At 42.8% G+C, this 17,669-nt stretch overlaps 1 protein-coding gene across 2 annotated transcripts in view; it reads right to left on the bottom strand.

The window, feature by feature from the left end:
* Window positions 1-1,332: 1,332 nt before the first annotated feature.
* The window catches only part of LOC140064054 (sulfotransferase 2B1-like), a 158,810-nt gene continuing 142,473 nt past the window's right edge, over window positions 1,333-17,669 (bottom strand). For both annotated transcript variants that reach the window (XM_072110496.1, XM_072110497.1), the window contains 3 exons: window positions 17,296-17,390; window positions 7,117-7,297; window positions 1,333-1,687 (listed from right to left, as the gene is read on the bottom strand). In XM_072110496.1, coding sequence (XP_071966597.1) covers window positions 1,569-1,687; window positions 7,117-7,297; window positions 17,296-17,390 — 395 coding nt within the window. In that variant the 3' untranslated portion in view covers window positions 1,333-1,568. The remainder of the gene's footprint in view (window positions 1,688-7,116; window positions 7,298-17,295; window positions 17,391-17,669) is intronic.

The following is a 17,669-nucleotide window of genomic DNA, read 5'->3' as shown; positions in this document are numbered from 1 at the left end:
GAACCTATGGCACGGGTGTCAGAGGTAGCACTCGGGGACCTTTCTGTGGGCACCCAGGCTGTCGCCCAAGGACAAAGTTCACCAGACAGGACTTAAATCTTCCTGCAGTCCTAGACAATTGAGATGCTGCTCTCAGCGCTCAGCGAGTAAGAAGGAGTGAATAGGGCCAGAATATTTTTGGAGGTCCTACTACTGGCCCCACAATTCTTCTTGTACAGAGAGACCCTGGAGAGAAGCTGAATTTGCCTTCCTGCTTTCAACTGTATTGGTGTCCTCAGGGGGCTGATACAATTGAATGTTGTGGAACAACAGAGCAATATGTTGCTGTTTAAATTGTCATTTGGCTCCCTATGGTAAATAAGTTCACCATCACTGTTATAGTGTGTGCACTCGCCCGGAGGATTAGAGTATGAATAGGGGCAGCACGGGGGCTCAGTGGCTAGAATTACTGTCTTGCAGCGCTGGGTTCAACATCTGCAAATAGTTTTTATGTTCTTTCCATGTTTGCATGGGTTACCTCTGGTTTCCTCCCACACTCCAAAGCACAGTTCTATTTTTAATGTATGTTCATTCGCCAGAAGCGCATAGCAGTAATGCAGATTAGATCTGTGACATTTTGTTCCTCGGCCAAGGATGCGCATGCGGATAATATTTTGCCATCTGCAACATATGCCATAGAACTTCCGGTTTATCGCCATGTTTTCTTCAGTCACGCGCAAACCGGAAAACATTGTTTGCAACTCTTTCAGTATGCACATAAGGTGAGCCACTGGATCTGGAGGCCTTATACCCCTGGGGAGACTCCCACCCAGACCGACGCATAGTGTTTGGTGTGTATCGGTGGCATTTTTGTGTGTTGAACTCGGCATTTGGCAGCTATTTGTTTCATGTCATTCACTTCAGCAGAGCTAGCGGCCTTAAGTAAACGTATATATATATCTGGTGTATTTCCACATGTTTTTTATACTGTGATTTGGGCTACTGATATCTTGCTGAATTATGTACTTACCTGTGTGATTTGTGTCTTACTCATTGGTTCCAACACCATCGGTCAAGGATGTAGGATGGAGTAAAGCCATTGTACTCACTACATCCTTTGTTTTTTTGTGGTACTTGTATACTTTTAATTGATTTTAAACGATGTGTGTATATGAACTTCTATGTATCAATAAAGATTATATTGTGTTATATTGGTCCATTGTAGCACATTCCTTTTTTATAGTGTTTATTATGGTACTTTTTGGTGTGCTGTGCACACCTCGCTCTCTATGTGGTTGTGATTGTATTGAATTTGTTGCCATACATGAATAAAAAACAATATATTGGTCATCATTGTGATTACCAGTTTTAATCTACTAATTATTCAAAATGTTAAAATACAACCCTTAAGAATGCCTTAATCTGCGATAAGGTTAACCCAAGTCATTCCTTTTTGGATAAATCTCTTGGTGCAGTATCTTTTTTTTTAATTACATATATTTGTCATAAAGGACTATAAACACCTGTTAAAACATGTCTTTAATTCTGGTAACTACTTATTGTTTCTAATGTAAAATAATGTGATAACTTCATGAAGCTTGTTCCCAGGGAAAGGTCATCTTGAGGTCTTTCATCTTTTCTTGGTATATGTCATCAAAGTGCTCACTTTGTGCTACTGTAAAATGATTCTTCCAATCACCAGATTTTCCTGAAAGCAACAAAATATAAAATAATACAATATATTCAACTATACAAATTGTGGTCTAAATGAAAATAGACCATCATTAGCTGACCTAATTAGCATTGTGGCTAGCACTGGTTTCCTGAAAGAAGACAATAAGAATAAAACTTTAGACAATAAAGGAATGGCTGAACTTTTAAACTCTTTATATATACCACCTTAAAGGAAACCAATCACCCATAGCAGGTTCCCGTAGCACTCTGCTAACACTGATCAAAAATGCATACTTATCCCCAAAAAATTAACTTTGTAAGCCTACCTGCAACAAACCAAATTATCAGCAAAAAACACAGAAAGATTGTTTGTCCTAAACAAAGCCTTATCATTTGGACCCACTCTATTAGCAATTCAACACATCACTAGAAACATATGAATGAAAACCGGTCATACATATTACATTACAACATGGTTTAAAAATATAATTCATTTTATTAAAGAATATCATAAAAAAAAATAATTAGAACAATAAAGTATATTGCAAGGTAAATCGTTCCCGAAGGTCCATCTAATATCCCAAGGCATCTTAGTGTGTGCAATTTGCTGTATATTCATAAAAAAGTGCTAGTGCAAAGTCAACTTAATGGGTGAGATTTACCAACCCCTTCCGTGGAGTTCACCTAAAGTGCATTGTCCGTCTATATTGCACTTTGCTACGATTCAATAAGATTGTGCGCCCGATAACGTGCACGTGTAGCTTACGCGTTTAGGTCCGCCGGAGTTCACCTTCTTCTTCCTGGTGCATGTTTGTTCTTACGACACAATTTGAAAGTTAAATCTTGCACTGAGTCCGAATCAGTCAGATCGTCCATCGACAAACAATCCCCCAATTTCTGTCTGCGCCAAAAAACGATTGTGTGCGACACAATCCCAGTGCAGATACCTGTTAAATACTTCTCAAAGCTGCGCAAATCCTGAAACTGGCAAACAGTCCAACGAAAGTAAAGCCCCAATATGTGCAAATTTGCCCGAATAATGCCCGAATATATAGTTCCTAGTAATCTCATAACATTATATTTCTATATCAGCTTATCCATGATTTGTGAATGTTAAGCGAGCGTAGATGAGATACCCCAATGCGTGTTTTGTGTGTCACCGCCTCCTCAGGGGGTGATGTGGTGATGCATTAGATGGACCTTCGGGAACGATTTACCTCGCCATATACTCGCGAAAAAAAAACAATCCCCCTCTCTGACTGAGTACCCCTTCCCTCCCCCCCATCCAAGTGACCCACAACACATTTTGTGTAGGTCTCTAAACTCAGACCCCGCTACTCCATTTTCCCACCCTTCAACCCCTTGCAGGCTTGATAGTAATATAATAATTCTATAACCTTTTCCCAGTTTTAATAAGACAAAAAATAACATATCCTGACTGCTAATCCAGTTTCCCTCAAGCTTGTTACAGTCCTTTGGATTCCAATCATGTTAGAGCCTCCTCTGGTGTCTCAAAAAAATAACCTTTTCTTGATATACTACTCTCAGCCTAGAAGGAAATAGGAGAGAGTATTTCACATCCGCTTTCCACAACCTCTTCTTAATGTCAATAAATCTTTCTTTTCTTGGAAAAATCAAGGTAAAACAAAAGTTTAGAACCCCTCATATGTTACTTCGGCTTTGTCTCGCATTTTCCTAAGGATGACATCTCTGTCTCTCATCGTCAATAATTTAACCAAGAGGCTTCTGGGAGTGCTCCCCACAGGATAGGGTTTATGTGGCACTCTATGTGCCCTTTCAACATAAAACATTGGGGACAGATATTCCTTCTCCACTGTTTAAGACAGACATTTTTCCATAAATTCTATGGGTTTTTTCCATTCTGCACCTTCAGGGAGACCTATTATACGCAAATTGCCTCTACAAGATGTATCCTGCAAATCATTGATTTTATTTTGTAGGATCTTCTTCTCCTGTTTCAAGAGTTCAACTTTTTAGTGACCTCCATGTCCCTTATGATTTTCCCAACTTTAATTTCACTATCTTTCATTTTATCACGTAAAACTTAGGATCATCTTTAATTAACGTGATCTCTGCATCAAATTTTTTCGACTTCTCCATCACTTTTTAATAGCTGATACAATCTCTACAATGGCGTCTTTATCAATAGAAATATTCACTACTCGTTCACCATATATTTCCTCCACCTCCAGACTCATTGAAGAAGAGTGCTCCGTTGGTGGTCCTTCAGTGTTAGATTTAACATTTCCTTTCCCTTCACTACCTACTTTTTGACTGACTTTGGTTCTTGTTTGAGGGGATTGCCATATTTTATCAATTATCTCATTACATTCTCTTTAGGTGATGCTGTGCCTTGTGATCTACGTTTATCACTTTTATCTGCTTTTGGCACCATTATCAGCTTTACACTATGCCTCAGGTGGAGGTGTGCCAGGCATATTATCACAATAGTCTGGATATTCGTATAGCCTGCAGCAATATAGTAAATTATTCACATCGAGCAGTAACCGGTTAACAAACAAAGGTGTGGAGTAAATTCTGCAGCAAGATAAAGATAAAGTACACAACTGCAAGATTTAATTCTATCACCACCATCATGAGTAACAGCCCAAATAATCTACAGCAATATGAGAGCTTGTATATATCCAGTGACAACTGCAAAAAGGGGCATATTCACATCTAGCAGCAGTAAATTTTAACTGACTTTAGTGAACAGTTAAAGGGGTTGTCCGAGTTCTTTAAAAAAAGCTAAAAGTGGCCGGGACAGGGCTGCTTAAAAAAAATAGATGTACTTACCTCCCGGTGCCCTCCCGTATCCGACAACCTTCCGGCTCCCATACACAATGCTGTGTATAGGGACGGATAGGCGTACCCGGCCACGGCCGGCCGGAAGCTGAATCCAGCGTTGCTCCGGCGGCCATGTTTGTTTACATGGCGCCCGGACCGGAGCGACAGCAGCGCTGGGTACGGGAGGGAACCGGGAGGTAAGTACATCTTTATTTTTTTTAAGCAGCCCTGTCCCGGCCGCTTTTAGCTTTTTTTTAAAGAACTCGGACAACCCCTTTAAGCAGTACAGCTCAGATAGACTATAGGGCCTAATTCACATCCAACAGCCACGGGATTGATTTTTAACATACAATAAATATTGTCCCCACATATAGCCTGCCGCAGTATAGAAACATGTGCGAATCCAGCCGTAGCGATTTCTGATTTTAGCATTCAAAGATGGAAACACGCAGATTTGAGTTTTAACACGCATTCATAATGAACAGCCCAGATAGGCTACAACAGTGTAGAAGCTTATTTTGTCCAGCAGCAACTGATTCTAACTTTAACCCCTTAGCGCTCTGCACCGTAGCTGTACTGCGCTAATTCCTGCAAATAGCGCTCAGCACAGTACAGCTACTGCGCAGAGACGATGCCGGTTCAACTCTGCACAGGAGCCAAACCGGCATCGGGGGTTGCGGGATGCCAGCGGTAATCTACCGCTGTCATCCCCGGCTAACACCAGCGGTCGGAGTGGGCTCCGATCGCTTGTGTTTAACCCATTAAATGCCAGGGTCAGCACGACTGCGGCATTTAACATGCCTTCCGGGAGTCTTTCCCCCAGAGATGCCTGAAGGCAGTGCCTTTAAGATGGCGTCTGTGACGTCATCTTAAAGGCACAGTGTCAGCCTATGCATGTGCATAGGCTGACACTGCTAATACCCTGCAATACATGAGTATTGCAGAGTATTACCATGAACAAGCAATCATGAAATTTTATAGCCTACAAAAGGGGTAAGGGAGGAAACTAAAATCCTGACAGCTGCAGGGCACTATAACTTCGTTAAGACCGTCTGGGTATAGGCTTCTCAAACGGTATATCCAAAATGATTCACGTTTGTTCAGTATCTCATTTCTATTGTGTCTCTCTTCTGGGATCTGTTCTATTATTTTCAATTTGAAATGATTAAATAATTTGTTGTGTTTTATTTTTTGGTTTCTGGAACGACTTTGGTTTAAAAAAACATTTTTGGTTTTAAACCTGTGACTGTTAAATCTTAATCTCAATGAATGCACTGTCCTGCCTACGTATTGTAACCCGCAACTGCAGGTAACCAGATAGATAATGAAAGATGAACTGCATGATGTATTCTGTTTGCACTTAAATTTTTCCCCTGTGCTGTTTGATACAAATGTATCTGGTTCATGTTTATCAATTAGCTGGCAGCACAGGCAAGTTTTTAAATTACACATAAAAGTGCCTGGTTTTTCTGAGTGTATTTTTTGGGGTTTTGTTTTCTCCTTTTTCTCTCGGAGTCTACTCGGTGCCACGATTTTTCTAATTGATCTGGCTTTTCTAAACGTAATTTGTGGACACTTTGGTATATCGTTTTTTTAGAATGGGATCCTTTTGTACCAGTATTTTGTTAAGGTTTCCCTTATGGCTTTATTTCCTTTGTCAAAGGTAGTTAAAAAATTCCACTCATATTTTCCTATTTTGTTGTAGCTTGATTCTTTTTTAGATTTGTTGGTTTTTGTGTTATATTTTGTTTCCGATTTCGTGAGAAAGCGTTTTTAACTAAATTTTTGGGATATCCTTTCTCCAAAATTTTTTTTGTAATACAGCACAGCTCCTTCATGCCGCTCTCACTCTCCTCCTTATTGAAAGCAAAGTAAAGAAATTTTTACATATGGCAAATGAATTAAATTAAATTTAAATGCCCAGATGAGAATACCCCTTTAAGGCACTTTGCTCAGCGTCCGATAACAGGATAAGGGGTTAGAAGTGCAGAATCCCTGCTAGTAGATCATCTTACAATTCTTTTAAATGGTACTTTTATTGTATTTAAATAATATGACTAATATGTGTGGGTGATTCCCTTCCTATTTACCCTTCAATTATAATTTCTATTATACCTCTAATAATTGTCTATTTGTTCATTATGTTGCTGTTAGACAGTTATTTTGAACTGGCGCAGGCTGCATGGCTTGCCACGGCCGACTACACGTCATTCCACACTCACTGGCGTTGAGTTGGCGTATGGGGGGAAACAGTTGTTTTTGCAGCGATGGGGACCTGGGTTCAAGTCCCATCCAGGACAACATCTGCAAAGAGGTTGTATGTTATCTCCATGTTTGCGTGGGTTTCCTCCAGGTTCTCCAGTTTCCTCCCACAACCCAAAACATACTGATAGGTTGATTAGATTTTGAGCCCCATGGGGCCAGGGACCAATTTGGCAAGCTCTGTGCAGAGCTGCATAATCTGTGTACGCTTTATTAAAAAAAAAAAAAAATTATGTTTATTCCTAGCCAGTATAAGCCTTAACAAACCTTCCATTTTTTCTCATTATAAATTTTCTTTAGGACAAGTTTAAACAAGGTAAAATATGTAAATAATGTTTAGTAATCTGGCACTACATATATTTTGATAGCAATGCTTTGAAAAATATACAATACCTTTACGCAAGAATGATCCTTTTGATTGGTCCAAAACATCAGAAGGGACTTGGCTCCAATTTGACATTTTATTTTCCTTCATGGATTTGAAGGTTGATTGTTCAACAACCAAGTCAATCTGTGCATCATCTAACTCATATCCCAAGAATTTACAAATCCTTACTATACTTCCACGGAGATCCTGCAAAAAAAAAAAAAAAACATATACATTATACATTTCAGAACTAGCTCTTGAGACAAGTAAAGAGAACCGTGTAGGGTTAAAACTAGAGATGAGCAAACATACTCGTCCGAGCTTCATGTCTGGATGCCGTTAGGGAGAGAGCTGCTGCTGGTCAGGGAAAGCGTTAGGGTGTTCTATTAGAATAGTGTTAGGCAGGAGTGATTCTACAAGAACCCAACAGCCCTTCTTAGGGCTACAATAACGTTATATATATTTTTTTTTTTGCTTGTGGCTGGGCTTGCTGGCACTAGTAGTGCAGCTAGTACCATATTGTGAGGAATTTGCAGGGAGACTTGCGACAGTTGTGTTTAGCTCTTAGTGACACACATATCCACCTCAAACACCAAAGTGGGACAATTTATTAGGGGTTTGATTTGAATTAGGCACAGTCTGCTCATTTATTTTTTTTTACGTTTATTTTATTATTTTATAACTCAAAGTGTCAGTGTAGGTTAGAAACTAGCCATAGCAATAGGATAGCATAGTTTTGTTTAAAAAAAAAAACACACAAAAAAAATGTACAGTTTACACTTTAATTTTGAAAATGTTTAACCCGAGGGCTAGAGGTAGAGGATGAGGGCATGAACGTGGGCGTCCAACTACTGCAGGGTTCAGAGGCCGTGGTCCTGGGCGGGGTGAGACACCACCTGCTGATGAGGGAGCAGGGGAACGCCGCAGAGCTACACTCCCTAGGTTCATCATGTCTCAAGTTACTGGGACTCGTGGTTAGAGCACTCTTGAGGCCAGAACAGTGCGAACAGGTGATGTCATGGATTGCAGACAATGCCTCTAGCCATTTTTCCACCAGTCAGTCTTCCACGCAGTCCACCCATGTCACAGAAATCAGCACTCCTCCACCTCAGCCTCCTTCCCCCCAGTCTGCCCCCTCCCAGGAAAATTTGGCATTTGAACCGGCATACTCTGAGGAACTGTTTTCTGGACCCTTCCCAGAGTCACAAACCACTTGTCCGGTTGCTGCTGAGCTATTTTCTGATGCCCAGGTTTTCCACCGGTCGCAGTCTGTGGGTGATGATAACATTATTGACGTAGTGGAAGAAGTGTGTAAAGAGGTGTCGGACGATGAGGAGACACGGTTGTCAGACAGTGGTGAAGTTGTTGTCAGGGCAGGAAGTCCGAGGGGGGAACAGACTGAGGGATCGGAGGATGATGAGGTGACAGACCCAAGCTGGGTTGATAGGCCGGGTGAACACAGTGCTTCTGAGACGGAGGAGAGTCCTATACCAGAACAGGTTAGAAGAGGCAGTGGTGGGGCCAGATGGAGAGGCAGGGCCAGAGCTGGTGCATCAGCGCCAAATGTTTCACGTAGTCAAGCTCCCGTGGCGATGGCTAGATTTTCAGAAGTCTGGAGGTTCTTTAAAGAAACACCGGATGACCGACGGACTGTGGTGTGCAACCTGTGCCAAACCAGGATCAGCAGGGGTTCCACCACTACTAGCTTAACTACCACCAGTATGCGCAGGCATATGAATGCTAAACACCCCACTCAATGGCACCAAGCCCATTCACCTCCGGCCGGGCACACCACTGCTCCTTCCCGTGTGTCATCTGCTAGTCAGCCCCCTGCCCAGGACCCAGGCCCAAACACCTCCCATGCGAAAACCCCATCTTCACCTCCATGATCCTCCACAGCATCCACCAGCGTTCAGCTCTCCATACCCCAGACGCTGGAGCGCAAAAGGAAGTATAATGCAACCCACCCACACGCCCAAGCCCTCAACGTCCACATCTCCAAACTGCTTAGCCTGGAGATGCTGCCCTATAGGCTGGTAGAGACCGAGGCCTTTCGAAACCTCAAGGCGGCGGCCGCCCCTCGGTATTCGGTCCCCAGCCACCACTACTTTTCCCGATGTGGCGTCCCAGCCCTGCACAAGCACGTGTCAGACAACATCATCCGTGCCCTGACCAACGCCGTTTCTGACAAGGTCCACCTGACCTTGGACACGTGGATGAGTGCTGCCGGGCAGGGCCACTATATATCGCTGACGACACATTGGGTTAACTTGGTGGAGGCTGGGACTGAGTCTGACCCTGGGGCTGGTCATATACTGCCGACGCCGAGGATTGCGGGGCCTACCTCGGTCCAGGTCTCCCAGGCCTACTATGCCTCCTCCTCCTCCTCCCACCCCTCCTCTACCTCCTCCTCAGAATTACCATCCGTGGGCATGGTGCCATCAGTCTGTAGCTCTAGGCACAGCAGCAATGCCATCACTAAGCGACAGCAGGCGGTGCTCAAACTGCTGAGCCTAGGCACACCGCCCAAGAGCTATTACAGGGCATCACGGCGCAGACTGATCTGTGGCTGGCACCGCTGAACCTGAAGCCAGGCATGGTTGTGTGTGACAACGGCCGTAACCTGGTGGCGGCTCTGCAACTCGGCAGACTGACACATGAACCATGCCTGGCCCATGTGTTAAATCTTATAGTTCAGCGGTTCCTCAAGACATACCCCAATCTGTCTGATTTGCTCACAAATGTGCGCCGCATCTGTGCGCATTTCAGGAAGTCCAGCACAGATGCTGCCACTCTCAGGGCAGCGCAGCGCCGCCTCCAACTGCCCGCTCACCGTCTGTTGTGCGACGTGCCCACGAGGTGGAATTCAACATTAACCATGTTATCCCGAGTTTACCAGCAGCGCAGAGCGATTGTAGACTGCCAGATGTCAACTTCCACCGGAACTGGTAGTCAGGTCAGTCAGCTTCCTCAAGTCTACAATGAGGAGTGGACGTGGATGTCTGATATCTGTCAGGTGCTGAGTAACTTTGAGGAGTCAACACAGATGGTCAGTAGCGATGCCGTCATAATCAGCCTCACCATCCCGCTGCTTGGCCTGTTGAAACACTCCCTGGTCAGCATGAAGTCAGAAGCTTTGCGCTCGTCACAAGAGACGGGGGAAGAAGATTCCATTGTTGATAGCCAAAGCACCCTCAGGTCTGTTTCTCAGCGCATATCGGAGGAGGTGGAGTTGGATGAGGAGGAAGAGGAGGAGAATGTTGGTGAGACAGAAGAGGGGACCATTGTTCAGTCCTTCACTGTTCAGCGTGTATGGGCAGAAGAAGAGGAGTTGGAGGAGGAGGAAATGGAGAGTCAGGCCAGTGAGGGGGAGTGAATTCTTGCGCATTGGTACTCTGGCGCATATGGCAGATTTCATGCTAGGCTGCCAATCCCGTGACCCTCGCGTTCAAAGAATTTATTCCAGCACTGATTACTGGGTATTCACTCTCCTGGACCCACGGTACAAGCAAAATCTTTCCACTCTCATCCCTGGAGAGGAAAGGAGTGTGAGAATGCATGAATACCAGCAGGCCCTGGTGCACAAGCTGAAACAGTATTTCCCTTCTGACAGCGCTAGCGGCAGAGGGCGTACTTCTGCAGGACAAGTAGCGAGGGAGAGTAGGCGAGCAGGCAGCTTGTCCAGCACTGGCAGGGGTACGCTTTACAAGGCCTTTGCCAGTTTTATGTCACCCCAGCAAGACACTGTCACCTGTCCCTAGTCTCGGCAGAGTAGGGCTGATCTTTACAGGAAGATGGTGAGGGAGTACGTAGCTGACCGTACCATCATCCTAAATGATCACACAGCTTTCTACAACTACTGGGTTTCAAAGCTGGACATGTGGCACGAACTGGCGCTGTACGCCTTGGAGGTTCTTGCCTGCCCTGCCGCTAGCGTGTTGTCCGAGCGGGTTTTCAGTGCAGCTGGTGGCATCATCACCGATAAGCGTACACGCCTGTCGACTGACAGCGCTGACAGGCTGACGCTTATCAAGATGAATAAAGCCTGGATTTCTCAGGATTTCCATTCTCCTCCAGGTGAAAGAAGCTCAACCTGAATAATGTATGCACTCCTCCTCCTCATTGTCCTCCTTCTCCTCCTCTTTGTACACTAAAGGAGAGGAAACTGGCTATTTTTTGCCAGGGCCAACTGGCTTTAGCTATAGTACTCAATCTATTTAATTTTTCTGGAGGACCACCTACCTGCTCCTCTGGTTTGAAAACTTTTTTGGACTGCCACATACAGGCACTATCCAAATTAAATTGTCTCCATAGCAGCCTCCACACATCGTCTTTTTAGCAGCCTCCACACGTTGTCTACATTGCTACCTCCACACGTCATCGCCATAGCTGCCTCCAAATGTCATCCATATAGCTGCCTCCATACATCGTCCCCTTATCAAATGAGCTGTGTCAGGCAGAATTTTGGGTTGTTTTCATGGCTTCCACATCAAATTTGTTAACTTTGTCATCACCCTGCTGTGTTATCCACAAAATACACTGGCAAACTTTTATCATTTACCAATATTATTTCAGTGCTTCTTGCGCATCTGTTTACGTTCCCCTCACCCGCCATAACATAAACTTATAAGAACACTACTACACTTGATCTTGTACAAAAGGTTCTTAGAAGTGCTGTTTGGGGAGTAGCCGAGAGACAGGGGCTTGGATAGGTGAAAGCTCGCCTGGCAGCGGAGCGCCAGCTCCATCCAAAGATCCACCTAACATAGTTTTAACTGCAGCACCTTTAATCTACTACTAGTTCACTGCCTCCACACATCGTCCCCTTATCAAATGAGCTGTGTCAGGCAGAATTTTCAGGTGTTTCACCATATACATGCTGGAGACCTGAAGTTGCAATCATAGCAGCGCAATATGAATGCCCCATACTGTCGCTCTTAATCATGGAAGTCGTCTCCATGGCTGCCTCCACATGTCGTCCCCTTATCAAAAGAGCTGTGTCAGGCTCATTTTTCGGGTGTTTTACCAGATACGTTATGGAACTTGGTCACTATGTCGCCACCATGCTGTGTTATCGACTAAATATACCGTCAACCTTTTGTTCACATAGGAAATAATTTCAGCACCTCTTGCTCACCTCCTTTGGTGAAGCCGCTGCCTCTGCATGCCGTCCCCTATAGTGTCAGGGTCAATTATTCCATGTTTTAGATGCTATCTAGTCTCATTCGGTCACTCTGTTATGGCCATGCTGTTGCCCATAATTTTGGCATAATGGTACGATTAAGCAGCCTCAGAGGCATCCATGCATGCTGCCCCTGCTGTTTCCTGTCCATTTCCGTGGTGTTTCCATCCTTTTCTGAGGTTCCCAGGTGTTTGGCCAAGCTTCCCTGTGCAGAGCCTTGGTCCCCTTGAAAAATGCTCGAGTCTCCCATTGACTTCAATGGGGCTCGTTATTCGAGACGAGCACTCAAGCATCGGGAAAAGTTTGTCTCGAATAACGAGCACCCGAGCATTTTAGTGCTCGCTCATCTCTAGTTAAAACCTATTACACGGGTTGCATTCAATGATATTTTGGTGGATATTAAAAAAAATAGTTTACTTTAATAGGTAACCAGTGTCAGACAGCACTGGGATGCAAATAATGGGATGCATCAAAGAATCATGAATGCACTTAAAAAATATAGTTTCATCTCAATACAAATAAGTAAACAGACAACCTATAGACACTGTGCTATGCACAGTACAATTCTGGAACCTTTGTATAAGATGAAAATAGTTGATCTTAAGCGATTGCAGAGGAGTGCAACCAATGTAATAAAAGGATTAGGTAATTTGCAGCACCAAGACAGAAGAAACTTGGGGTTATATTGTTTGTAACAAAAAAAAATGGGCTCCAGAACAATCAAATGTCAACATACAAAAACTTGAATTTACAATAAAGACATATTTTTAATAATAATTTTATACCAAAGCCAGTAATAATGAGAAGAGGGTCTCCTTTTTGAAAAGAGGTATCACATCCATGTTAGCGTAATCTTCTTTCTGCAGAATGTGGCTTAGGAGGAGTTGACTTTCTTCTTTGTTTTTGTGTGTGTGAACTGTGGTCAATGTTGCTGGTTATATTGGGACTGATTACACCACACCCAGTTCTTCCACCGCTCAGTTCTGGTATGGAAACAATAAATTAGCTGCAATGGACAGACTTTTTCTCCCATCATCTGGGGAGAAGGCTCTTTTACTACCTATATAAAGTTAGTCCAGAGCTGGTTATATTCCTAACTTAGCTTTTTGTTTACTGTTCGCTCACTATTCTTCTGAAATTTCTGTTTTTCTGAGCTTGACTTTTGTAATTTTGACTACTGATTTGTTCTGCAATTGCTATCTTTGTTGTGACCTGGTGTCGTGCATGCACATTCCTGTCTCCTCGGGTGTACGTGCCACCTCCTGAATATTTAAAGGGCTAGCACACCGTCGTTTTTTTTGTGCCTTGTAGCCATTAAAAAAGCTTTTTCCTGATGCCCTGTAATTACTTACTTCCTGTTGTGACCCCGGTTCCATTATTGACTCCTGTCCCGTGCTGCTTGTCCTGACCTACCGCTATGTCCCTCGACTTGTACCACGCCGCAGCAAGTCCAACCCGCTTTGCGGCGGGCTCTCGTGAAATCCGGGTAACTACGTTATTGTCCGAGGGGGTCCATTGGTTTCACTACCCCTGGTGCCTTACACCTGGATCCCTTATCTTGCTTTTGTGTGCTTTTTGTGAGTTTTGTTTTTTGTCTGAGCCCTCTCTATAGCCGGCAATATGCAGCAAAGACTTACCAGTAACACCTGTGGTGGGTGCCAGCACCGACTGCGGGTGTCAACCTTCAAAAAGATCTTTCCATCTTTCCAAGGATTGTCACCCCCATGACGTCAGCACATTGTAATGAATGAGGGAAATCCCCATATACTGCCATACTATAGTATTCTGAACAAATTTAGAATCGTTAGAGTTGATTTGCCCATCTCTACTCATAACGTTTGTTTTGATGTTCTAACCTCTGGTCCCTTTGATCTGGTCTCCTTGCCCTACATACTCAATCTCTCTGGAAAAAACTAACATGCTGGACATTTTCAGGACTCTTTAATGAATTTTATGGTGCTTAAGGATGTTAAACAGTGCATGAGGGAAGCTGGGGTATGAGTTGGTTCGACAGTGTGAACAGGACACAAAAAAATATACTGGAGAAATGTGGGCAGATTGGAAACTTGTCTGTGTTCTATTTGCAACATAAAGAAGACACTGTGTTTTTTTCTGTGATCAATCTGGACAGCATTTGAGATAGAAGCTTGTTTTTTTCACTATACTGACTGAACAGTTTGCCTGTGTATTGTACAGCCTGCACCAGTCTCATGAATTGTGGCGCTTGTTCATCATGGCTAAGATGGCTAAGCAAAGTCTGCCAGAAAACTGGAGCAAGGACCTTAGTACATGTGCCTTAGACTTCTCCACAATGTTTGTTAACCCCTTACCGAAGCATGAGATAGTAGTAGTAGTCACGTGTCAGCTGCTGGTGATTGAAGAGGGCTCACGGGCTGAGCCCTATCCATAGATGCATATTGCAGCAAACACTTACTGGTACCCATGATCAGTCTAGCCCCAATTGAGGTGCTTTTTTTTTTTTTTTTTTAATTAACCCCTTCACGCTCCGTGGCGGATATATCCGCCACGGAGTGCAGTGACTTAGCGCTCAGTGGCGGATATATCCGCCACGGCGCTTATGCCGGCTCGGCTCTGGATCAGAGCCGAACCGGCATGGGGAAACACGGGGTGCCGGCTGTAACTAATAGCCGGCACCCCAGTGTAACACCCGCGATCGGAGTCGGCTCCGATCGCGGGTGTGTAACCCGTTAAATGCCGCGGTCAGCACGACCGCGGCATCTAACATGTCTCTGGGGTGTCTTTCCCCCACGATCGGCCCCCCCGAACCGTTTTCGGGGGGCACCGATCGCTGCTATGGATGTGCTGGGGTCCGATCTGGTCCCCAGCACAGCCTGCAGGCACTGCCAGTAAGATGGCGTCTGTGACGTCATCTTACTGGCATAGTGCCAGCCTATGCAAGTGCATAGGCTGACACTGATAATACTCTGCAATACATGATTATTGCAGAGTATTATCATGAACAAGCAATCAGATGATTGCTTGGTCATTTCCCATGGTGGAAAAAGTGAAAAAGTTTAAAAAAAAATGTTATTCAATAAAAAATAAAGTAATAAATCAATAAAAATGCCCATAAGCCCCATAACATATAAAGAGACATATAACCCCAAAAAAGTCTAAATCATAACAAAAACCCCACATATATAGTATCACCGCGTCCGTAACAACCCGTAGAATACAAGTAAATCATTATTGAACCCCCACGATAAACGCCGTAAAAAAAACTGCTATAAACCTTCCAAAAATTATGATTTTTAGCTATTCAATCCCACAAAAAATGCTATAAAATGTGATCAAAAAACCATGTGTACTCCGACATAATACTGGTGCAAAGTACAACATGTCCCGCAAAAAATAAGCCATCAACCAGCTCCGTAGCCAAAAAAGTAACAATGTTATGCCACTTGGAAGACGGCAATACATAAATGATAGATTTTTCCCCACATTAGGGTTTTGTTTGACAAATTTAGTAAAACGTAAGAAAATATATTCATGTCTGGTATCCCCGTAATCGTATCGACCCATAGAATGAAGATAACAGGATTATTAGTCTATACGGTGAACACAAAAAAAAAAAAAGTAAAAAATCCAGTACAGAATTGATGCTTTTCTACTCCTGCCCTCAAAAAAAGTTCCTAAATTTTCAACAATAGGTGATACTAATCCCAAAATGGTAACAATGGAAAAAGCATCTCATCGCGCAAAAAAAATGGCATCACATGGCCCAAATAACGAAAAAGCGAAAATTTTATAGCCTTCAAAAGGGGCCAATGAGGAAACTAAAATCCTGGCAGCTGCAGGGTGCTCCTTCCCTTCTGCGCCTCGCTGTGCCCCCATAACACAAGTAACGGCCACATGTGGGGGGTCTTTGTACTCAGGAGAAATTGTAGAACAAATTGTATGGTGGGTTTTCTCTTTTTATATTTTGGAAATGTGTAAATTTTAGTGCTAAATGAACGTATAAGGGAACAATTTGACCATTCTAAATTTCACCTCCATTTTGATTCAATTACTATGAAGATCTCAAGGGGTTAACAATCTTCGTAAAAGCGGTTTCTGATAGCTTGAGGGGTGCAGATTTGAAAATGGGTTGGTTATATAGGGGGTTTTGATGCTAAATATGTAAAATTTCATTCAAAACTGTATTTATCCCCAAAATAGTCAATTCTGAAAATCCGGAAAAGCGATATTCTTTTTGTAAGCCGCGTGACATCAAAATAAATTATCCAGACATTTCAGAAATTATGAAAATGTAAAGTAGACAAATGGGAAATGTTATTCAGCAACTTATTTAGGTGGTAAATCTATCTGCCTGAAAACGCAATGATTTTGAATTTCGAAAATGGCAAATTTTTCAAAAAATTTATCATATTTGCTTTTTTTTTTGTAAGTAAACGCAAAACTTATCAGCCAAAATTTACCACTAAAATGAAGTACAACATGTGGGGAAAAAACAATCTCAGAATCGTTTTGATAAGTAACAGTGTTCAAAAGTTATAACCATATAAAGCGACGCAGGTCAGAATCCAAAAAATCGGGCTGAGCCTTAAGCTACAAAATGGCTGCGTCCTTAAGGGGTTAAAAAAAAAATTAAATGAAACCCTTAAAATTCAAATCACCCCCCTTTTCCCTTGAACTGGTATAAATATAAATAAACAGTAAAAATCCTAAACATGATACATGATGTTATTAGCGCCAGAACATGGCAAAATGAAGAATTTTTTTTGTGTAAAGGAGATTTTCATTTGTGTAAATGATGGAAAACATTATAAAACCAATATAAATTTGGTATCCCTGTGACCATACTGACTCTGCAGCGCATGCAGCTCCCTACATGGAAAAATAAAAAAATATGGATTTTTGAAGGTGGGGAGTGAAAGGGAAAATGCAAAAAGCAATAAGGGCCTGCTCGTTATGGGATTAAACTACTGATAGTACCATATATTTAGGACCTTGCAATATAATATCGTTGTTTGGTCAGAATCTGAGAACCCAGTATTATTACCTGTGTAAGTTCCTCATACGTGATAAAAAAAAATCTGCTGTCATTTTTCATTTGCATCCAGCCTTTAATGTGATCAAACCAAGATCCATACAGAGCTGAAAGAAAAAAGGTCAGTTAAAGATTAAAATATATTTTACAAGAAGTAATGGAATTTTATTAAAAAAAAAATTTGTTGGTTATTCATTGCTGGTTTTAAAATTAAACGCAGGATACATCTCTTGCCGTTAACCATTGGCCTATTAACCCTAATGTGCTAATAACTTACATTCTACATGGTATTTCTTTTAATAGCATTATTTTGTGCTTCATGCTACCATATTAATTAGCCATTCTTAATTAGAGACTGGTCAGTAGTTAACAGCACTGTTAAGGGC

The sequence above is a fragment of the Engystomops pustulosus genome, chromosome 6 (genome assembly GCF_040894005.1).
Source record: "Engystomops pustulosus chromosome 6, aEngPut4.maternal, whole genome shotgun sequence".
Classification (NCBI taxonomy): domain Eukaryota; kingdom Metazoa; phylum Chordata; class Amphibia; order Anura; family Leptodactylidae; genus Engystomops; species Engystomops pustulosus.
Note: the sequence above shows the minus strand (reverse complement) of the source record. Positions and strands in the feature narration are given on the sequence as shown.